Source organism: Corapipo altera, unplaced genomic scaffold (genome assembly GCF_003945725.1).
Source record: "Corapipo altera isolate COAL_440 unplaced genomic scaffold, ASM394572v1 2, whole genome shotgun sequence".
Lineage (NCBI taxonomy): Eukaryota > Metazoa > Chordata > Aves > Passeriformes > Pipridae > Corapipo > Corapipo altera.
The window spans coordinates 8,097,281-8,121,778 of record NW_020884890.1 but is presented as its reverse complement, the minus strand read 5'-3'; the positions used below and the strand labels follow the sequence as shown (position 1 = coordinate 8,121,778).

General features: G+C 39.2%; 1 protein-coding gene across 5 annotated transcripts in view; it reads left to right on the top strand.

Moving 5' to 3' along the window:
- The window catches only part of FILIP1 (filamin A interacting protein 1), a 114,732-nt gene that overhangs the window by 18,741 nt on the left and 71,493 nt on the right, over nucleotides 1-24,498 (top strand). For 4 of the 5 annotated variants that reach the window (XR_003527911.1, XM_027645027.1, XM_027645026.1 and 1 more), the window contains exons 1-2: nucleotides 10,277-10,412; nucleotides 23,775-24,053. Coding sequence is in view for 4 of the 5 variants with exons in the window: in XM_027645027.1 (XP_027500828.1) it covers nucleotides 23,781-24,053 (273 nt within the window). In the remaining variant the exon portion in view is untranslated. Of the gene's footprint in view, nucleotides 1-10,276; nucleotides 10,413-23,774; nucleotides 24,054-24,498 lie in introns of those variants that run through there. The other variant, XM_027645025.1, reaches the window with a different exon arrangement.

The following is a 24,498-nucleotide window of genomic DNA, read 5'->3' as shown; positions in this document are numbered from 1 at the left end:
GCTTCAGCAGAATGGAGCACATAACTTTTATGTTGTGAGGACACTAGGCCTTGTAGGGCTTTCTACACTGTTCCATGCAGAAGCAGAGCATTGAGATTTGCAGCAGCTCATGAGGATTTGATGCTGGTTGAACTCCTTGACCTTCCTCTCCTGTGAAAGGACACTCACTGGTGGTGCCTTAGAGCTCCAGGAGTTGTTCCTGTTGTTCGTGAAGCAGAAACTCAAAGGCAACTCCATCTTGAAGTGATAGCATGAAGTAGTAAGAACACCCTTCTTACATAACTTTCCAATGCTCCATGTACAATGCGTGTTTTGTTAAAATTTGGAGTTAATGTATCACAATTTTAAAGCACACCAGAGGACATTTATCTGCCAACATGCCTGTTCAAATCTTTCTCCAAGAGTTGATGAAATCACCTAACATAAAACAGAACAGAGGCTGCATTCTTTACAGAGCTTTGAGTGATGCATATTTTACCAGCTCATCCATGAGAAAAGGATTCTTGAACAAAATGCCTAAGTGAAAGAAGAGATAATTTTTAAATTATGCTTATGTGGAATTTTAGTTGTGAAATGCACCCTGAACATTGCTAATGATTTCAGATATAAGATTATTCTGCAATTGAGAAGCAACTCAATACACTTTTAAATTGTAGCTCTGAAAACATAATTCATGTTTCCAGTACTTTTATCTTAAATAGTCTTTTTGGCTTTATAAAAATTTGGATACAGAACGTTTGAAAACTTTCAACTCCAGCACTAGGTCAACTGAAATGATTCTGAGAAAATAACTGTTACATCAAAAAATATAAATCTCTAAATATATGTAAGATTAAGATTCTCACTGTTCAAGATATCTTTAATTTTAGGTGCTTGAGGCATTACTGAAAGCTTAAAAATGTTATTGAAAAGAGTACTGTGACATCTGAGCCATGGCATGCAATTTGTTCACATGCTCAACGATAAGCAGCATGCTTTGCTCTTCTTTCAGTTCAGGAGAAGAGCTGATTTTGGACTTAATTTGAGGGTGAGGCAAGTACTTTTGAGATAATGTTTTGCAGTTCCCTGCTGTTCTGTTCTTATTTTTAGGCCAATTAGTTATTATTTTGCAAGAACGGTTTTTGCACTTGAACTGCTTAGTAATGACAACAATTTTCTTGTGGTTTAAGACTAACATAAGTCAGTTCCAGAGCACCTGCTGGGAGATACTATAATTTTTTGTGTACTTCTTCTGAGGATACAATTAGCTTTTGTTGCTGTAGGGTATGAATTACACTTTTGCTTCTAAAAACAGAAGTCTTTTGTATTTGAATGAAACAGTTCAATAAATCATCCAGGGTGAGATAACAATATGCTTTTCACGTCAAAATTATGGTGGGATAAGGAAGCCTTCTTTCAAAGGTCCCAGCCAAACCAAGCCATTTAAAATAGCTGAGCATCAAGTCCTTCAGTTTGAGTTCCATGTCCTGTCATAAGCAATCAGATGAAGAGAGAGAAGTTTACTAAATTAGTAGTAAACCACTGACTGGTTTTCCCAAGGTGAGATTTAAGCCTTGCTACTTTTCTCTGCCAACCCCTGCAATTCAGTCAACTACAGGGAGCTCCACAGCATAATTAGCATCAGCCGGGGACCACATTTGTGCTCTGCTGTGGACAAGAAAACAAACCAACTAACATGCAAACCAGCGGCCGAAAGCTGCTAGCAGGGGAGAGCAAATGCATGGCAAGGATTTGAAACTTCCCCTGAGCACTCTTCCTACCTCCATCAATTTTCAGTTTAAGAGATTGCCTGAACCCAGTGTGGTTTATCTGGTTAGCAACCATAAATGACTATTTCTTCTAAGGATTTCTGATGTCTCCTTCCAAGTCATGTTAACTTCTGCATCCACGGACAAGGCATTCTGCAGATCTGCTGCTCAGTGTGTGAAGAACTGTCTCGTTCTGTCTGTCGGTGGAGATTGCTTCAAAGCCTGTGTAAAGCAGAAATAACAACCAAAAGAGAGCAGGTGCCACATGACAGGAGCATAGACTAGTTTTCTACTAGAACTGTATGCGTTTGGAAGATGTCAATGTCACCCACCTTCCTGGCTTCCTTCCCAGACACAGCCAGGACGAAAGACAGTCAATACAGGAGCCCTGTGGAGCCCAGATCCTTGAGCTGCATATGAGCAAGGAGAGATAAAGGCAGATACTCCCTGGCTACTGTGATGCACAGAAATGATCTGATAACTCTGGGAGATCCTTGAGAACATATATGCCTTTCACAGGAAGTGAATTAAAAAACTGTATATGAAATTTTTGCCCTGGGCTCTAAATCTAGAATTAGTACCATAAATTTTTTGACCTTCCTTATACTGTTTCTAACTAATATTTCAGAGGAGCACAGAAACTAGCAGTCCTTAGGGAGGTTCTACTATGCTTAGACCGCTTGTAATGAGGACTTAAAACCTACGGTGCTGGAGATTCCTTGGTGAAGATATCTCTTGAATCTGATAAGCAATCATGAACAAAATAATATGGCCCATTACGATTTGCCTCAGAATTTCTCAGGATTAATGATGTGTAAATTCAGAATCTAGTGTCAGAAAGTATGTAACTTTTCTTTTGAATATGGATCAAGTTTTCTCTTAAAAATAGCAAGGACGTTTCCCCCATGTAAGAGAAAATGTTTCAGAACATCAACCTTCTGAAAAGTCATCAGGCTCCTTTTATTCATGATCGATTTGTTTCTGAAAGAGTTCAAAGCATGCGAACAGTTTCTGTTCAAATGAAGAACTAATTTTGCGTGAGACAAAAGTATCAGTTTAAGGAGAAAACAAGACTGTTTTGATTTCTATGTGTCACGGGGACTGCTGAGACAAATCAGGAACATGAAAAATGCATGTTCTTCTGATTGAATCCTTAATCATATATCATGGTGTCATGGTTTAACCCTAGGTGGAAATTCAGCCCTACAAAGCCACTCACTCACTCCCCACTGGTGGGATGGGGGAGAGAATCAGAAGCGTAAAAGTCAGAAAACTTGTGAGTTGAGATAAAAACAGTTTAACGGGTAGAGCAAAAGCCGCACATGCAAGGAAAGCAAAACCAGGAATTCATTCAATTCCCTTCCCATCAGAAGGCCAGACTTCAGCTAATTCTCAGGAAAGCAGGGCTCCACCACAGGTAATAGTTACTTGAGAAGATAAACGTCATCACTCCAAATGTGTCCCCTTTCCTTCTTCCTTTCCCAGCTTTATCTACTGAGCATGACACTGTATGTGTGTATTACTCTTTGGTAGTTGGGGTCAGCTATCCCAGGTGTGTCCCCTCCCAACTCCTTGTACACCTCCAGCCTCCTTGCTGCTGGGGTGGCAGGAGGAGCAGAAAAGGCCTTGGCTCTAAGTAGGCCCTACTCAGCAATAATGAATCCCTGTGCTATCAAAGCTGTTTCCAGCACAAATCCAAAACACAGTCCCACACTAGCCACTCTGAAGAAAAGTAACTCTACCCCAGCCAAAACCAGCACAAATGGGAATAGAAACAGAGGCTATGATGCAAATCACTAGCACTGTCAGAGTCAAAAGTGAAACTGTGATTGCTTAATTGAGAGAAAAAAGTGTAAAGAGGCATCAAGGAAAGATGTTGAATAAGAAGAGGCTAGAGAAGATGGATGGGTGAATGCTTCTTCACAATACATGAGTGACTGTGCATATGGTAAAAACAAAAAAAATAAAATTAAGAAATGCATGCAAAGTTATGTAGGCAAACACATATGTAAAAGGGCTCTTGATTTTCACCACCTGTGATTAAAGACAGAAGCTTAGAATGCTTTCAAAAGAATTTTTATATAAGATATTAGAAGTCAATAATTCAGGTCCTAAGCCATCCATTAAGTGATGACAATGGAGAGATGTTTTCCATTCTGTTGGATCCTTTCTTCCTGATCATCTAGTGCTGAATCTTAAGAGCTGAAAATAGCATTTTTCACAAGAAAGGGATGAGACACTTCTGACTGGCTAAGACAGTGAACTGCTAGTACAACCAGCAAAACTGGTTCTAGGTTTATGAAGCCACATTAGGTGAGACTAATCAGATTATGGCACTATTAATTACCCTGAGATATAATATTATAGTAATTTTGGGGGTATCTTCATAGTAAAATTTGCCTTCAATGTGCTAGTACACTTTATATGAAGATAGCATGCTGGCATTTCTGTAAAAATTTCAAATAGAAGATACAGAAAAGTGAAAATATGTGTAATACCACCATGGCTATACTTTGGTCCCATTTTGAGGGGGCTCTATTTGTGTGTATGTGTATGGTTATGCATTTAGAAAGACTTTTTTTGTAAATAATTATTTTTTATGTAAACATTTTGCTGCTTTTGGTGAAAGTAGATTTTTCCAAACTCTTTTTTTAAACTCAAGAAATTTTATGTTTTGTAAAAGTTAATGGGTTTTTACTTCAAGCTCACCATAAGCAATCTTTTAAACATGAAAACAATTAAGTATCTCCAAAATCAGACAGCTCTGTTTTTAAAAAAATGTCTTTCCTTTCACATGTACAACTCATGATATGACCAGTATAAATTAGAAACAATAATAATTCTGTTCCTTTGGCTATAACTTTTGGATACCCTCCAACATAAAATGCATTAGCACAAAAATGTTCTTGTCCTTAATTAATTTATAGCTTAGAGCAGAATACCATAAATAACAGTTGAACTTCAGCTGCAGAGGTTTTGAAGCCATGGGTAAAATATTTTATAAAAATTGTAATAAAGCTAAACAGTGCTGGATGACAAGTAGAACTAATTATCAATAAATGTAGGCATTTCAGTGATGGAAAACTGAATGTAAAATATGTTTATTTTGTAATATATTTGGGTTCTATTGAATTTATTGCCATTACGGGTGAGAAAATACTGAAGTTTTATCCTTACCCTGAAAAAATACACTTACTAAATTGAACTGTTTGGTTGGGGATTTTGACTTGTTTTGTTTTTAAATAGCTTGAAGCAGATAAAGTATGCTGGCATATCTTGTTTTGAAGCATGCATGGTTGAAGGTTATAGAATCTGCATGATATACTATAGCTTTATATGGGAACACAGGACTGGAAAGGACCTAATGAGTCGTCAAATCTATTGTCGTAATATTGCAGGAATCAGATTTTATAATCCCCTTCATAAACTTATCAAATTCCACTGTGAGTGCAGTTAGGATTTTTACTGCTGTTATTCCAATGGGAAAATTGTTCCCAAATCTCATTGCTCCAAGTGAGCATAGATTAAATTCTGGTCAATCTGTGCTGTTGGGTTCCCTTGCCAACACTGTCATTTAATTTAAATGGCTCTCTCATCTTCCTGTTGTTTGCCTCTGTGATATATTTATACACAGCAACTGGACCCCTTAACAGCCTTTAATTTGCAAGTAGAACAAGCCAAGCTCTTCATTCTGTCTCCTCATATGATAGTCTCTCCTTTCCCCTGATCATCCCAGAAGTCCATCTTTGTACCTGAACGAGTCTGAGGTAATGTGCTACGAATGACAAAGTACAACAGTCTTGTATAATAGCATAATAAAAGAAACCACAGTAAGCAGAGTAATAATTTCATGCTTGCAAAGATGTGCTGTGCCAAATATCTAAGAGGTTGAGTAAAGGTTTTGAAATCTTCTAAGGGGACCTTTATTAGAAATAATGTGGCCTTTTTTCCCCAAAGTTGTTGATTAAAATTGCAGTATAAAAAGCTTTAGTGTTTTAATCAAAAGCTGGAAAATCAATGAAAACCATTTTTTGGTTGAGACCTTCAGCCAACATAGCAAGCAGTTGATTAGATTTGTGATCATTGAAGAAATGGGTCTGCCATATTGGAAGTTTATTTGACAATTATGACAGAGAAAATTTCTATGAACACTGTATAGTATATAATGAACCTTTCCTGGAGAAACCACAATTGCTTTCACACATTGCCCTCAAGAAATTTCAGTTACAGGGTTTGGGGGGCTGGTTCCCTGGAGTTAGCTCTGGAGAGTGCTCCTCTTGGTGTAAGCCAATAGAATACAAAAGACAATGTGGGTACAACTTATCCCACCACCTCCTAGTATCACAGAAAAAAGGATGTTTGGCCAAATCCAGCATCCCCTGATCTCTTTTGCCATAGCTTCTTGGAAAACTTCAGGACACTCCTGACTGCCAGCTGTTAAGACTGTGACAGCAGTCTTTTTCTGGCTGCTTTACTTCTAGTTCTTACTGAGTTGATAGTTTAATCAAGTTTCTAGGGGAGCTTCAGACAAAAACTTTTTTCCAGTCATGCTGAGCCTGACATCCCAATGCTTGGTGTCAGGATCACTGGAGAGTACGATGCCTCTCTTAATTGTGAAGGAGAGACATTAGGGGAGCATTTGTTTTTCAACAAACCTTCTTTTCTCAACAATAAACAGGCTGATTTCTTTTTTATCTTTTCTCTGCCCTGTAGCATAAGGTAAAAGAGCTTTTGCAATATGCTGTAGGAAAAGGGAAGCACAATTTTAAGTTACTACATGCACATGGAAGATCAATGAAAATTAAAAGCTTTTAAAATATAAGCAATATCTTAAGCAGGAGCAAAGGGGAATACCAACCATGATTACAAGCAGTTAAGTAGACAATTAAGGAAATACATATCAAGGCACTGCATGGTTGGCTGCCTCCTGGAGACTGGGAGCAGGAGGAATGCCCATGGAGACTAGAGGGTTGAGGGCAGTCCCAGACCTGAGCATCAGGCACCTCCTTGGAGATGAGATGAGCCTGGGATGGGCCATGGGCCCAGCTTGGTGGGTCCCATGGGCATGGCATGGCAGGGTTGTGTGGAGCTGGAGGCCAGCCCTGCTGTGGCAATCCTGAGACAGGGGCTGATGGCTCCAGGGGGGCTGACATGTGGTCCTGGGGGCACTGATAATAAATTAAATGGAACTGTAATTCTAACAAACATTTCTGATGATAACAGTCATAGTCAAATAGTTGATTTGATAGTGGAAGCTGTCACACGCTGTCTGCCCCCATGGTGGCCTGTGGGTCATGGGAAATAGGTGCTCCTTCATGCATCCGATGCATGATGATTGACAAAATCAGTTTCACATTTTGTCCTGTCCTAACTACTTGTGCACAGCCAGATTGTCTGCCCAGAAGGACTTGCCACGCTTCCCCAGTGTGGCAGCCTGGACTTGAAGTTGCAAGGGTATGAAAAGCAGCTTGAAGAGCTCTTTGCTTTCCCTGGATGTTCCTTCAAGGATCCTGGGAACTGTGGCTTGTAGATCAATGGGAATATAGGGACTTTCACTGACCCCTTTAGTTAGGGTATCTTGGCAATCCTGCCAAAGAAAACTTCAGCTTTCCTTCTGCTAAGTTTGGTTTCCTGATCGGTGGTGCCTTGGGGCAGAGGGGTCGTGTGTATGGGAATGAGGAAAGATGAGAGGCTTTCTCCAAAACAAATCCAGATAGAATCAATAGCTTCATATTACTGCGCTGAGAGTAACAAAAATTATTCTATTTAGTGCATGTAATAAGACTCTCAACAACTGGCATGGAAAAAACAGCCCGAGGCATCTTGCTGTGCAAAGGGCTGAGATGTTATTGTAGCTCTGTTAGGTTAAGTTGCTAGTGTGGCAAAGTCTGCAACCAAAGCTGCTTCTTTTGTTAGCCTAACAGGTGGTTAGGAGCATTTTGGTGCTGCTGTGTGATGTCTGTGAGTGAAATAACACTTTTATTCAACTCAGCAGCAAAATCCCATGGGCTTTTCAGAACAACAGAATGCTGTATAATGGAGAGCATTTTAATTAATACAGTGATGTTCATCCTGAATGTTTCTATTGCTCACCATATTTACTGTGGCATCACTTAATTAAAATGGAGAAGACATGTACAGGCATAAATATTACCTCGAGATATTTTAAAGTTTAATGAAATAAAAAAAGCTCTTCCACAGAGTGTAAAGCATCTACATTATCCTGCTACTTGGTAAAACTTCAGAGGATTGAAATTACTCAAGTCCTATCTGTGTTCCAGGATGTGTCTTCTTGGGAGGGTTTCAGTGTAGTTGCTACACCTGTAAAATGACTCCAAAATAATACATAGTGGAGAGAAAATACCTTTAAGGGCCTATTTTTAAACCATGTCTCTTGTGAACAAGGTATGTGAAAATCATGAGTAACGCCACTTTTTTGCATTCAGACCATAAGATTTTAATCTCATTTAGACTGATGCAAATTCAGAGTAGCATCTATAAACTCTGAAGAGTAAAGGCAAATGAGGTCAGAATTTGACTCACTATGCCTTGGTCCACCCTTTTTGTGCTGATTGACAGAAAACTCTTCTTTGTTTCTTGTATTTTGTGAATTGCGCTGAAAATTCAGCTTTTCATTGAGAAAACATGATTAATTTTCTTTAATTTGGTCTAGATAGTTGCATATTGTCTTTTAAAGACAATAGTCTTGATCCTTCCTCCATTCAAATTAATGAGAAAACTTTCACTGAATTGTTTTAAAGGACAAACATTTTGTAGGGCAAAGAATTAATTTCTGTAAATCCCATGTACCTCGTACAAATATCTCTACCTTGCTTCTTGTAAATTGTCATGCCAGATGTGTTTCAGAGCTTATGGGTATAACAATGTGATAACCTGATTCTCACACACATAGGAAATGCTTTCTGCTATTCATAAATAAATAAATAGATGGATAATTGCTCAATATTCTCCAAGAACTAGCTGCTCAAGACTGAAGTTCCCTGAATAAATTTTCTAGAAAATTATTTACCAATAAAATAACTTTCCTATAAAGCTAAGTTTTCCTTAATGTGTCTGCACCAATTTAGCTGTGATTACAGCTGGTTAAGACTTCATTACTGTTTCTATCCTTATGTTGTTCATAATCCAATAAATCTTGCACTCTCAATTCAGAGCAAGGAAAAAAAAATATACAAATACCAAGTTGACATTTACTATTTTGTGAGATTTCACATACAGTTTGTTAAAAAATAATGGATGAATGTGTCATACGCTGTTCTGACTGGTATTAACTGACACCGTAGTAGTCCTACTTTATTCCCTAAATGGTAGTGTTCCTTGTATGACTGTATTGTTATTAGGAGAACTATATAAATTATTTAAATAATGGTCAGTTTGTAGAGTTGAACAGAATTGTTACTATTTCCTTTAAAAAGATCACAGCTTCCCAGAACACTATGTTCTCCTTGCCAAGGAAAGACCTCCATGGTCTCACAGCCCTCAGAATCTCTGTGGCACCACCAGTCCTGCCACTGAGCCTGCCTGGACACGTTTCCATGCCAGCTGTCTCTGCAATGCACTTGACCTACAGAACCTTGTTTTATACCATAACCATACTACTGTGTCAAGAAGGTCAGGGCAGAGTTCAGGGGATCCACAATGTGGAATCAAATTCTGTTTGTTTATGCAAACTAATCAAATGCATGAATGAGCTTTAATCAACATGAGAACCTGCCTCCCTCCAGTGTTATGGCTCTGTTCCCCGTATGCCCTGCAACGTCCCCAGCTTTCCAGGAACAAAGCTCCTAGCTCCCTGCATGTCTGCCATACCTCCATGGGATTTGGAGTTGTCACCATGTCCCCAGCCTTCCTTTGCTTTCTGGGCTGTGAAAGCAACTGGCCTGTAGCTCTTGCTGTGCTGCTGGTTTTCCAGCTTGGCCAGCCAAGGGAGTCACACATTCCCCCTGAGCAGGTATAACTCTACAGACTGCCTGCAGGGTCACTGATACATGGGCCAAGCTGGACACATTTCTTCTCTGCTGTCATTTTGCCATGTCATTGCACTGCATTGCACGTATTCTGCAGAACTGCTCTCAATGAGGAGCCCAGCACAGTACGTACCAGCTTTTTGCTTCCCTCATTACGGCTGCTTTTCTTGGGATGGAGGAGGTTACTTGGTGTTGATTGCCAGATTTAAGCAGAAAGCTGAGACTTGTGGTACCAGCTCTTTGGAGGCAATGGGAGTGCAAGGTTTTACCAGCTGGGTTGGTATCATACCTGCAAACACATCGCCTAGTGTATTCTGGATTCTTCAGGTCACTCTGCTCTGTCATGGCTTTGGAAACACACGGATAAAGTCAATGGGAGTTTCTAAATTAAAAAATATAAATATTTTGAAGTCACTTTAAGTCTGGAAGACTGTGTTTTCTAGCTGGCCTGCTGTCTGGCTGGCAGAGCAAGCAGAACATACTGCTTCTCTCTTTGTTCCTGGCATGCAGCCCCTGAGCCTTATCTTTTCTCTAGGGAGCAGCAGGGACCCCAGTCAGCCTCAGGTGGGAGCAGCAGAGCGATGGCACAGGGACACCTCTACCCTCGACTCCCTCCTCCCCCCTCCGGACCTAGATTCTAGCGAAGCCCCTGCCCTGGGAGCATCCCTCCACACAGGTATTACTGCACACCACGAGCTGTTCTGCTGACACTCAGGAGCTTCCAGGTGGAGCCAGGCTCCTGAATAACTAACATTAAGGAGATGCTGTTGCAATAGCATGGCTGGAAAGCAACACTTGAGCTTCCTGCAGATGTCAGCTCCAGGAGGGGACCAAAGTGACTTGCATCATCTCTTGTCTTTCAAAGGCTCATCCAAATTGCTGAGCTGTCAAAGCCCTCGAGGACTGTTGAGTTTTCCCAAGGACATCCTCAATGCACATTATTTTCACTGAAATTTTTTAGCATAATGAGTTAAAAATAAGCATCCTGAGTTAACAACTTAGTGTAACGAGGAACTCTTCAGCAGGCATTGTGGACTTTTATGACCATACTGGGTGTCTCACAATATTCATATTAGATTTTGCCTGTCTTTTAAAAGCTCCATTGCTAGTAGCACATTGATTATACTTTATTTCCAGTTTTAAAATGCCTCACAGTGCTGGAACATATTTTGAAATGCGAACCCAGCTCAAAAACTGTAAAGCAAACACTAACTGATTTTATAAAAAATTCACAACTTTAAGCCCAATATTTTAAAATGTCTGACTCATTTGGAAAGCTCAGCATTCTCTGTATTAATTATGGCTCCAGAAGATCTATCTCAACAGTCAGAGAGCAACTCCATTTGTAGTCAAGGATTGCAAACACAGTCTTCCTGGAACTGAAAGTTGTACATTGTGCAATTTTTATGGCTTGTATGGCTTTTCTATTTTTAGTTGGTTGAAACCTGCAATACATCATATAATCCTCCTTAAATTGTCATTCATAATGCTAATTGCCATTAACTTGGCATAAATTACTCCTTAAATAGTTACTCTTTCACCTAACAATATTACATAGACAAAACTGTATTTTTCTCTGATATAAAGTTGACGTCAGTACAAACTACTGATGAAGTTTTTCTACTTATCAACTTTTAAAAAAATATTTTAAATCTCCACAGTAATTTCTTTTTTTCTTTTAAAAATATGCATGTGTTATGAACTCCAATAACTGTTCCATTACTGCAGCAAATCATTTATTTAATATTTGCCTTTATAGATATTTGGAAAATTTCTCTGAGGTTTGAGAAAGTCTAATAAAATTGTACTTTTCAGCTTTTTTGAAGATAGAATGAGAAGAACAATTCTGGGTTTTTTTCTCTCTAGAAATGCATCTTCAAGGTATAAGAGATCAGTCAGTAACAAGTATTTGCATAGAACTGTCCAGCCTTGTTCTTGCTTACTTAAATAGAGATAATGTCATGTATTTGGCTACCTGCAGAAATGGTTTGCACAACATTGTGTCATTCCCTGGCTGAGCAGAGGGCAGGGGACCTAAGCCTACTTCTGACACACCAGTTCATGACTTTTGTACTATAATGATAAGTGTTGTTGACAACATTCTTATTTTCTAGGCTTTCCTATCCCTTTAATTATAATCCCTTGTCTTTGACACATATGCTTATTTCAACAAGTCCAACGTTTGTAGATTCCTTGGTGTTTGTTGCTTCCACAGGGTGAATTCTAGTGCCTGAAAGTCCAGTGCTACAGCCAAGCCATCCTACAACAAGAGCATGTGCTACCAAAGATTTTTCCATTCAAGATTTTGGTTTTTCTTGATGGCAAAAATTAATGATAGCATCAGTAAGTAAAATTAGAATAAAGATTTTTTTTTTTTTTTGCAAACATGGCAGCTATCTTAGGTCGAGTATGTGGCATCCCCCCAGCTGTAGAGAGTTTCTCTAAATATGGCCATTTCATAGCAGGGTGGTTTTGCAGTCCTAGAATGGACTCACAAACTGTTGACAGACTTTTTTTTTTTTTTTAATTTATGTAGACTTTTTTGGCATGCAGTCAATGATGTTGTGTGGGATGAATTGAAAAGATTTAGTAGAATACCGGATTTTGGAATTTACTTTGATTAAACAAGTTACACAACTTATTGTGGAGGCATAGGATGTATATATTGTTCAAATTACATTCTTAATTAATAAAAATAAGGAAATATTTATTCAACATGAGGACTTTGTTCTAATTTTTCTGAAAGCCTTGGGAAGTATTTTCAGTATGTATACAGTGGAGGCTCAGCCATTTAGTTTGGGCTTGTTTTTTCAGGACAGCTGTGCTTACAAATTGGCTACCGGGTGCTCTGGAGAGCTACCCTTTAACTTTCAGCTGGGTAGGTCTGAAAAAAACTCTTTTACCTCTGAAATTCCTGCAGTCTGCACGTGGACAAATGCAGATAAGGAAAATCTCTAATCTGTGTGCTGTGCAGTGGCTACTAAGAAAGCAGTGGTACTGAAAGCTCACTTAAACACTTTCACTAGGGATAGAAACCTGAGTGAGGTTTATTCTCTCTAGGGTTGAAATGAACACGTGAGAATACTCTCTGTTACATCTTATTTCTTAAGATAACTAAGTGTATATATATATATGTAACGAGAGGTGAATTTGCTTCCTCATAAGAGGAAAACTGGCTAGTCTTCCTTTTCCCAAACCACAACTTGGTCCAGGTTGGTGCCAGTGGAGCAAAGATGTGACTGGGCTGCCAGCAGCAACCGCACCAGGTCCTTGCCAAGGCCTGAGTCCACCACACGTGCACAGGAGAAGCAGCCCAAAGTAATTTCTCAGTCACCCAAACTTCCTTGAAGGCAGATGAAAAATATTTAAGGAAATAAATAAGGAATACTGAGACATTACATAACTGCTGGGTCAGACTGTTTTTAACTAAATAAAGAAAAACAGTAATGTCTTTATTTATACGCTGCTTTCTTACCTGCTTTCTTAACTGATTTACCAATCATATACAGTCTGTATCTTTTGAATTTGTATTCCAAGACACGATGATGCCTTAATATTTAGAGACATCCACCAATTCCCTTCAGCAACACTGACATCCATATCGCTTTTCTGTCATACACCTCCACATACAAAATAGAAACTTGAAAATTTTATGATTTTTTTTTCAGATTTACCTTAATTATTAAAAATTATTTTCTAGTTTCACTTGTTCCAACTAAAAGAAAGCTAACGCAGATCCATTTCTTAGTGTTGTTTCTTAAATTACTTGTTTTGTACAATTATGACCAGATTCCCCCCCCTCTTCCTTCCAAGAAAGAGAGTTTGGGATGAGGAGTTGTGACTCGAGAGTCAAATGAGCTCATTTCCCATTTAGGGAGCTCAGTGAAGGTGAGGTTTTGACTCTTCAGTACTTTTTAGAAATACTGGGTTCTCTGCTCCTCTCAGCCAGAAGTGCGCCTGCAAGCAGAGGTCTGTGTACTGATGCTTCGTAGAAAATCCATCCCAAGCCATTTGAGTTTGTGACCTCATTAACACAAAGTTGGCAGGGTGAGTTATGGCAGGGACTGTGAGGGGTGGACAAAGCCCCACAGCCTCTGTCATGTCTTAACATTTGCCATCAAGTGTTTCACTGTGGCAGATGCTGATAACGAGGTGCTAAATACCTGCTATTGTCTCCCATTTCTGGATGCATTTCTGGATCCATTTCTGGATCCAGGCCAGTTTATCAGTCAGCTCATGAAAGGCACTGATGTGCCTAAATTAAGTGCACAGCCTCTCTAGAAAGGGCAGCGGTGGCTCAGAGGGGCAAAACTGAGACCTCCCAGCACATCCCAGAGTCAGAATGCAGTGGTGTCCTCTCACAGGGAGGCTGGAGCAACACCACCCTCTACCCAGCACCTTTTTCTATGGAAAGAAAATCAGGGGATGCTTTCCCTGATAGACAGGAGCCATGGTTGGCTTTAGCAGTGGTCACTGGAGCTGCATAACTGAGGATGAGGACAGGCCTGAAGCCTTAACATAGCCTCAGAGAGCTCAGGCTCCATTTCAAAGACACTGCAGATTATAGGTGAAACCTAAACTCCTATCTTAGTAACACAAGTGAAATACTTAAAGCTGAACAGTGTGAACTTATGCCAGTGCAGATGATTTTAATTTCATGTAGGCTTGTAAAACACCCACTAGACTTGTAGGAGCTCTTTTAGTATCTTTCCATGGCTCTGGACAAAAATTACTTTCTAAGAAAAGCAGCTAAGGAAGTTTTACTCTATCCTAGTGGAAAACAGAGAAACTTCAACCCTTTCTTTAAAGTTAAGAAAGGTAGAGTGTTTGGCTAGTTCCAACAACACAAACACAATTCACTTAGAATTTATCCCTCTTACATTGGATTTTAAGAAGTCACAGACATTAAAGAAACTTGAATCTGGCAGCAGGTAATTTTAATAATGTTAATGGAAGACCAAGCCCATGCAGAGATATTTATTTGCTTCTTCCTTCTCTCTTCCTTCCCTCCTCAAAGCAACTATGCCGTATTTTCAGCTTAGCCTGAATTTTTGCTCTGAATTAAAAAGCCAGGTGAAGATTTGAGCAGATTAACAATGACAGGTTGTTCAAAAAAAGATCAAAACCAGCTCAACCTGTACCTGCAGAATAACTCTTTAACTTCATTCTTTTCAAGTGAAAAAATTACTGTCCAGGAATTTTGAAACCATGACATTAGAAGAGGCACGTAAATATGGTTTGTATAAATGAAAGCTATTAAAGTGGCTGAGGCCATTTTCAATGCCCAGGTGAGGTATCTGCATGTTTTTGTACTGCTCCCTGTCAGCATGAAGGCATTGGTATTACTTAAATCAGCTAGGCTGACATTTATTTCTTTACTTTCTTTGCCACAAGTTCTGAAGTCAGTGGAAAACCTGCAGGATTATTGGGAAATAATGACAGTCACTGGACTGGCACTGCCAGAAATGAAGTAAGACTCTCCTTTAACCTCTCTGCAAATAGTAATGACAAGTGAAGGCCAAAGCTTTGAAAAATGCAAAGACCACTCTGGAACTTCACAGTGCTAGTCTTCTTATCAGTGACATGAAGCACAAGAGCTCAAAGTTTGTTCCACCCAGCCCAGCAAAAGTCAGGATAAGACTGGTGTGAAGTAGGGATGCTGTGCAACCTCTCTGCTTCAGCTGCCCTGTCCCTTCCTGACTCCTGCTGAACTGCTCTATCTCAAACCATGCTTCAGCAGCAACTTAAAAGTATGCCTCTAGAATAAGTAATAATTCTGCATGCCTTGACCTAAGTTACTTGAAAAATTCGGATCCTTTTCTGCTTTCCCACCGCCCTCCGCTTATTTTCTCTCTCCAGACTGTGTATTTATGGTGAGCTGCACTTTCCCTTTACATGGCTGATTAGTTTTCCATTTCCTTTGTTTGTAAAGGAGCAGTCTGTGGAAAGGAAAGGCTGCAAATTAAACAATGATGGGCATGAGCACAGATACTGGAAGGGGAATGTCTCTACTCATACTAAACTGTTCAAGTGGTCTCTGGCACACTTTTGGCCAGACTATTTAACACCCTCCTGAATCATTTAAGAGCACGTTTCAGGAGTTAGCATGGGCTAGGAGCAATTCCCAGTGGGCAGTGTGGATGCAGCCAGCATGTTATGGATGCTAAGAGGGCTTAAGAGCTTGAAGGATTTTTCAGGACAGCTGGCTTCACAGTCAGAGACCAGTCCTGGACATGGTTAATCTCCAGTATACATGTAGCCAAATAATTCTATTTTTTTTTCCTAATGGGAAAAATACTATGGTAAACCCACCAAAATTGATAGTGAAACTCAAGGGCAGGCTTGGGATCAGAAACTATTTTTATCTCCTCGTTTTGAAGCCAGTTAAGCTTCACAGAGGAGGAACCTTCTGGGAGGTGGAAGGCAGCCCAGTCAAATGAAGGGGGTTAAATTCATGTCTCACCAGATGACTAGGCATTCATGTGCAAGCTGGTACTCTCTGTCTATCAACAACTGAAACTTCCTACAAAAGGGTCACTGAGAGAGATTTGGAACTTGCTCCCTGCTTTGGTTTTCAGCTGAAATTTGAGATGCTGCAGATGGTTTTTTTATACTGTTGTCTCTTGGAGACAATATTTGTAGAAGATACAGGTCCTCTGTTGATTTTATTTTTTTCCTTTTGCTGTAAAATCTGTAAGGATATCTACATTGTGATTATTTTTTGCATTTTTATAAAACAAAAGAAAGATAAATTAGCCACATATTAAATGTAGCTATAATTGTTGACCAGTTTCAGCAAAATCAGCTGTGCATATCATGGTTACTGAAAAAACCAGGGGATTCATAATCCACAACAGGTCAGCAAGAGACAGCAAAATGCTTACCTCGACCCAAAGCTTGAAGTTTGCTTTTGGGACATTCATCTTTTTGTCTTATCTCACACTTGCTATAATCCAAGTTAATTTTGATATAAAAATTAATTTTAAAATGAAAAGTTGAAACTTATTTTGTAAAAAGCTAAGGATTTCCTCATTTCCTAATTGTATTCCCTATTTGCCCCATGGTTTATTCCTAGGTTAAAGAAGGCTTGCATGGACCATGGAATAACTTTAGTTTCCATGCAGTGTTCCCTAAGTGATATATCAGTTTTAGGTATTTGGATTGGTCATAGTTAGGATAAGCATGAGGGATTGGGAGTCAAGACTTGTGATGATTATCAGCCTGTTCCTGTCTATTGCTGCTTTCAGCAGTTTCCTACCATCTTGGCAGGAGACAGTGCATTGTTATAGTAGCAGTGGTCTTTAGGAACTACTTACCAGAGACACAGTGTGGTTCCTATGTCCACAGGATATCTGATCTTGCAGGTTATCAGCTTGGTTCTATGGTGTCAGCAAAAAGAAATTACTAATGTTTACCTAACACCAAAGATTTCCCATCTGCAGGAGTGAAAAATCTTTGGTAGGCTAGCTAATCTGCATCACATCTCTTACCAGGCACGTTCTGGCTGTCAGGTGATAAAACAAACATTTAGTGGGTTTGGACTGAAACTAATGGTGAAATTGCTAGTGTTATCTTCATGTGAAATTTGATTTGAAATGGGATAACTCAAAAGACAGAAAGCTGTAAAACAATATGAGAAGACTCATGATAAGGCACGGTGCTCAATCCAGCCCTCAAAGACTGTCTGTGTCTCAAGACAGGCTCCATCAGCTGGGTGCAAGGCCCCAGAAAGCAGGGACATTTCTTTCCTCCGAAGAGTCATGCTCTTCCTTCAAATCAGAAGTAGTCCTGGGCACAGGAATATTTACTCCCAGTGGGCTGGGAAGAGGGATGGGTAGTCCATGTCTCCCAGCTCTGCTGAAACACTAGAAAGGCTGCACTGTGGGCAGTTAGCACTTTTGCCACCTACCTTGCTCCTGGCTAGTCCTTGTCCCCCCCATGGACACTCTAGAGAATAAATCTGCAAGCCCTCATCAGACCTAGTGGCATGTTTGTCTAGTGGTGTCAGCTACTTGATCTGTCTCTTCTCTATGACTCCTATTTGTATTTTCTGGCAGCTGGGAAGCACAGTAATCAAAGCATGGGTAGAGTCATATATAAAAGTTTATTTTTTTGACTCAATGATGATCTAATAGCTTATCATTCCTCATACCTCATGCATGCAAGATGTTTTTCCAGATGAAGCCTGGGAAACATGAATCTTTGTGAAACAACTCGATGTCACTCCTTAGTTGGTCAGCCTGCATTACTCAAGAAAAAGTGTTCCAGATGAAACCACAAGTTTTCCTGAAAATGACAAAATTAATGGAATTATACCAGCATAAACTCTGTTCTTTGTAAATCTGTGCCATAATTTAGCCAGAGAATTTATCTTGGAATTGAGAAAATGGTGTTAAAATGGTATAAATCTGCTTTAGTTATGACTGGGTTTCCTCTTTAAGTTTTGTGAAATCCTTTTCTGCTTTTACGCAGATTATACTTATTCAGAAAGACACCTGGATATGGAATTTTCACAAATCTATTTCTTTTCTTCTTGAGATTATATTTATGCATATTCCTCTCATTTCTTTTTTCAAGCAAAGGAACTATTGTTGATATAGTCTTTGGTGAATATAGTCCATGTGTTGCTGTGCTCCACTGTTATAAGAATCAATTTTAGAAGCTATAAAATAAATATTTGATAAAGCAAAAAGGCTTTGCTGATTCTCATGCTGTACCTCAAAAAGTATGTCTGCTATAACTGCTGCTTTTCTACACTACCTGCAAATAGCAAACCTCGCTATTGCAGCAGTGTGAACAGAATGAAGCAACCATTTCTTCTTCAGTGCATGAGGCTCAGCACATGTGCTGGGGTGTTGCTCCTCCTAACACCTGTATGACAAATGCTTCCATGGGCAGCAAACAGACCAGGTAAAAGGATGAAAGCAGCAGTGGTGTTACCTAGCTAGACAAGTCCTCTCCCAGCCTGCATAGGAGTTACAGCCCTATGGCTCAGTTATTCAAGCTGTTTACTGAGTAGAGAATTGTCCTGATTCAAAAAGTATCTATCCCTCTGTGCCAATAGTCCAACAAGGGTGAGCAGAGAGCACGTGCTCTCACAAAAGCACACTGGTAACATGTAATACTGTCAGAAGGAACAAAGAGCTTTTGTTGTTTGCTCAAATCAAGTCATGATGCTTATGGGACAAGAGACTGGGGGAGGATTAGACAGCACAATGGATTAGTACTCTAGACGTGAATATTTAGAAATTCAGGAAACTCCAGAATTGCTAAGGGTAGGTATTTGTTCCATTCTTCATTGTATTAGTCATCTGGTTTATCACTCTCCTCTGACCAGCATAACTGAAACAAACACTGGACTCATCTGAAAAAGCAAACCAAGAATCAATTGCATTCCCTTGGCCTGGTGTCATTCACAATCTGGGGTCTGACTCACGTTTGCTTCACGCAGCATTCAAGTCTAGCTGTGCAGCATTGCTTAGCATGTTCCTCCAACAATGCAGCCAGCAGCTCCTACCTGGTCCTATCACAACCTCTTGGTAATTTGATTCCTTTTAGTTTCTTCTAGTCCGACAAAACAATAATAATGAACATCTGTAGAGTCCAGGAGAACAACCTTGAGTAATTAATAAGAAAACTAATAATTTTAGCCAGTCTCTGAGGTGGTGTGAACAGTTGTATCTCTACATGTTTGTCCTGTGAAAGGCTCGCCACTGAGGCCAAGCAACCTTAGTTGTGGTTATCTAGATCCCCTGGGGCTGAAGCTATCTATTCCCATCTGGGAGTGGTCCTTGCTTGAGACTTCTAAACCAACAAGGTCAATTTGATCTATCTTCCCCTCCTCCTGACGTTTCAGAAAGTATCTTCTTTTTTTTGTGTGTTTTTATTTGGTGTTTTTTTTCTTGGTATCTGCTACTTACAGATACAGGCTGATACTATTTAAAATTTTTTTCCCCCGCTCTCCTCCTTGTTTATGGGGTGTTTCAGATCTGATGGAGGTTTTATATGATATGGTCTCCATCTCGAGTATATTTAAATTATTTTTCACTCCTGGTGCTACACATTGATTGGTAATCACTGGGCAGAGATTTGCCTTGTGCAGTGCCTGAGTTCTCCCCAGTCAACCCTGTGTACCAGGTGCTTCTGCACAACACTTCACTCCACTCCAAAAGCCTGCACAGCATAGCCTCTGAAAGACACAGTTCCCAGAGCCACAGCAAACAATTCCAGTTTTGGCTTACTAATAACCCAATTGCACTGACCATACAATACATTGTTAACCTGTCAGAAATGCAGCACTTTCATGTGATATACTAATCAGTTAGATCTGCAACTGAACTCCAGACTACAAATTTATAGCCAATGGCAACAACCATATCATGGCTTTAAATCAACTTTTTTTTGTGTGTATTATAACATTATTATTATTATTATTTTAAGGGAAAGCATTATGGAGCCAAAATCAGCATGTCCAATTAGCAAGAGGGACTACATATTAAGTTCAAAGAACCCTTTTACGTTATCTGATTCTAATAGCACTAGTAACAGAGCCTAATCTAACCTGTCATTTCAACAGCTATAAGGAGAACAAATTGCTATCAATGGTGGAAGGATCTGGAACAGCACGCAGCCTGTCCTCTCCTGACATACTACTCAGCAAATTCCTCACAGATTTCCTCCTGATGTCAGTAAAACTAACATAAAGGTTATTTCATAAAATCTTGTGTGGATTGCTAACTTGTGAAAACTGAAGGACCCATGCCCAGAACAACAGTACAGACTCAAATAAATAATCATAGCATTTGTCCTTTGTGCTTAAAGCTTAACAAATGACTGAAACAGAGGAGGGGCTGAAGAATTCCCATGCCAAGTACCGATACTGTGAGCACATATTGAAACGAGTAGCCAGTAAATGTCAAAATCAAAGTGACTGATCATATAAAGTCTTCTTGTTTGACTGGAAACTGTTAGAAACAGTTTCCAGTTTAATAGGCAATATGATACGGGTTGGGGGGGAAAAAAAAGTAGAGTTAAATGCTGAAGTCATTATAAATCATACCAGCTATTTCTTCAGGGAACACAATCCCTTCAGCAGATCAGGAATGCTGTAAGATATAGAGATGTGATCAGGGCTGACAGCAGGAGGTCATTTGTTACCAGTGTTGGACTGGCTGTGTCCCCAGAATCAATTTTGGAACCTGGTTGAAAAAACAGATCAGCAAAGTTTTGGGATTTCGATATTTGCATATCAAAATAATGTCATGCAACTACTCAGAAACTTTTCTTCTTTATCATGATGCCATCAGAAATACAGACGGATGTCCAAAATGACAATACTAAGCACTCCGTTCCAGCACACAGTATTTCAGCCAAGATCACTGGTACGTTCTGGCTACTTCATGCTACTCTAATTAAAACTCAGTCATCCTTACAGCTGCTTTGTATTCCTAGAGCACTGCACAACAGCTGAATCATGCCGTTGATTTTGGCCTTTAATCTCCTTGGAAATTACTGTGTAAATATCAAACCTTTGGCCCTTTCTGTCACTATTTAAGCTTCTGTCACCTACATCTCTGGCTTCAGCACAGGACACCTTTGCATTTGGATAACATGTTGGAAAAGTATCAACATTATAAGAGAAGACAGAGTAAGTATTAGTGTTACATTGATTTTGGTAGGCTTTTACAAAAAGAAAGGCTTTTAAGGGCATTTCCCCCAAGAGTGACAGATTGTCTGCCACTGCCACTGCCTTGCTGCAAAATAAATCTACAAGTTTAAAAGAAATTTCGAAAGAGGCCAAGTTTTATCTCCTTTAACAACAATCATATTCTAATTAGCCAGATGATACAAAATACCAGGTCAATTTGTTAAGCTGATCTGTTGCTGTTTTAATGAATTTTGAAAAAACCCCATAAATTTGCATCTGTCCTTTGTGGGCCTGTATTGATTTACATTAAATTTCAACATTTCACGAACTGTTATTTCAGCTCCCACAGGGGTAGATGGATCAAAATGGTTGTCTTGAATTATGATTTGACAGGGTGATGCACCACTTTTTGTGAAGTCTAACATTCAGCTAATTGCATCTGTGTGATTATGCAGTGCTTCAGGTGGATGATGTGCCTCAACTAGTCATGTGTTCAATTTAAAATTAATTGTGTGCCTTCAGGTCTAACAGTTGAGTCATCTTACTATAGAGAAATCACTAACATGGCATGTTACTAAGCAGAATACTGTAATATAATAAGCTGTTTTCCACTGGAAAACATCTACAAGACAGTCTTTAAATATTTATTCTTAAAACATGTAGGATGTCCTAGAGCTATGAAACCATTCACTGTAAGCCATAAAAAATAGGTTTGGTTTAGAGATGAAAGTGGCTGGCGGCTGTGATCCACAGGGACTCAGAAGGAAACACTTAGAAAATAGAGACAGATTGAATCCCAAGTGCTTTCTCCCAAGAGGAAGCATGGTTGGAAAGTTTAAAACCCATTAAAGTTAAACAAATTGAGAAGCCCTATCTGAGAGGAAACATAGTACAGTGTTTATTTTTCCATTACAAACCCAAAACCTAAAAGATTTCCTGAGGTTCTCAGGTATTGTTCATACTTATAATGGAGATCTGTTTTTAGAAAGTGTAATTCATGTGTTTAATCCAAACTGTTTGATGAAAAACACACTGCATAAACATTCAGGAAGCTAAAGGCCATTGTATACCTGTATCACATATTGTTTGGGTAGGAGCAGACCTACAATGCAAGGAATTTCTGTGAAACTCTCTTGCTTGAAAACATTGGGTCCAATTTTCTCTCCATTTATGCCGGACAAATTCCACTGAATTAATGAAAACATGAGTATCAAGTGATAATAAAAAGACAATCTTCCTGCTGTGTGAAACTACAGAAGCACAAGGCTAATGTGAGCAAGAGATTTATAACACTGATCTGAGTCAAGTAAGTAGCAAGCCGTAGCAGGCCCATTATAATTTAGCCAAGCTGATTAGTCAATGTATTTTACGTTTTGCCCCATCACTAGTGACCTGCTGCTCTGAAATCCTTATCAGAAAAGTGTGAGATGTTATTGATGTTGAGAAGCTTCTGTTTGACTAATGAACAAGTTTGACTAGCTTCTGTTTGACTAATGACTAAATCCAGAGATAAATTTAAGCGAAAGGAAATACTTGGAAACAGTGGAATATTATTCATTAGATCTATTGAAATAAAAATTTAGCAATACAGTAGGTCAAGTGATAGAGCTGAGGAACATTTGTTGTCATAGTCTAAGACTGCAGTGTAGGTGCTTAAGAGGACAGATATGAGCATTCCATAACCAGGACATTTCAGAGAAATCTTCTGGAAAGACTGCATTGATCTTGCTCGTTTACCTCTTAGTGATTTCATGCTTTCTGTGCTCTTTTTTCAAACTTCTTTTCAACTTTCCTTTATGGGACTTACTAATGATTTTGTGCATTATTTGCCAACTGATTTACTCTGCATTCCCTATTTTTCTTCGTTACCTGGAATAAAATCATTGCTTCATTTAGAGAAACTACAGAGTAACCTTTGTCAGGCATTGTCATTCCACTCTTGTGGAGAATTTTTACTCAAGGAATATGCTTTTCTAAAATTTAATTGCATTTCTGTTTCTCAAGTAAACCACATGTTAAAATAAGAGCTACTTAACAACCTACTTTGTTTTGCAGTGTTGAGTTGTAAATGATCAAAATGTCAACTGAAGGAAAGAAAACACTGGAACATGTTATTTACCATTTTCCTGCATCACTTTTAAGTTCCATAGATTTAAATTCATATTAGCATCTTGGCTTGCTGAAAATGGTGGTTACCCTTACTTTAGGACTTTGCTTCTACCACACACAGATTTGTTAAAATGGTTGAGCTTTCTACCACAGTCTCTTGAGCATCACAGTATTTTCAGTTTATAGTAGATTGTTGTTCTTTCCAAAGGCAGTATTTCCACTGTGGCTTTTTTTGTAAATAATTTTGTTTATAAATGCATCTTTATGTTTGTTTCTTTCTAGGCAGGGATGAGATCCCGAAACCAAGGTGGAGAAAGCTCATCTAATGGGCACTTCTCCAGTTCCAAGCCTGTCATCAGCCATGCAGAGAATGAAAAACTTCAGGAGGATGCCAAGAAAAAGAATAAACCTCATCGGAAGGAAGATGAGGTCATGGCTTCAGCAACTGTCAAACGGCACTCAAAATCACCCGGACCTTCTGAACGAAAGAACAAGAAGTCCATAGAGCTTTCTAAAGAGGACTTGATAAAACTACTTAGTATAATGGAAGGAGAATTGCAGGTAAATTAAATATCTTTTAAACTATGTTTTCTATGTAGCTGTTTATTTTTAGGTTGTCCAAAGAGCACAGGGCTCAACAGACAAGGACATGCAAATTAAAGGCAAAGGATCACAAGGAGAGAGCTGTGGTCGGTGTTTAACTGTTTTAAGTACTACTTTATTTACCATCTCTGTCTGCAGCTACCAAAGCAAAATAAATTATGAACTCCTGTCAGAATTGACAAGGAAATGGGGTTCTGCAGGTGAGGCAGAAAACAACCACAGGGGAATCAGTTGCAGAGGGTGGGAAAAAAGGGAGGGGCAAGACAAGCAAATATAGTGAATGTAATTACCATCATAAATGAAAATATTCAAGAGACAATCTGCAAGTCAGAAATACTGAAAATGAACTTGAGATGTCCCCTGGACCTTCTACATATTCAGATGTTGCTGAGGGCTCAGCCAA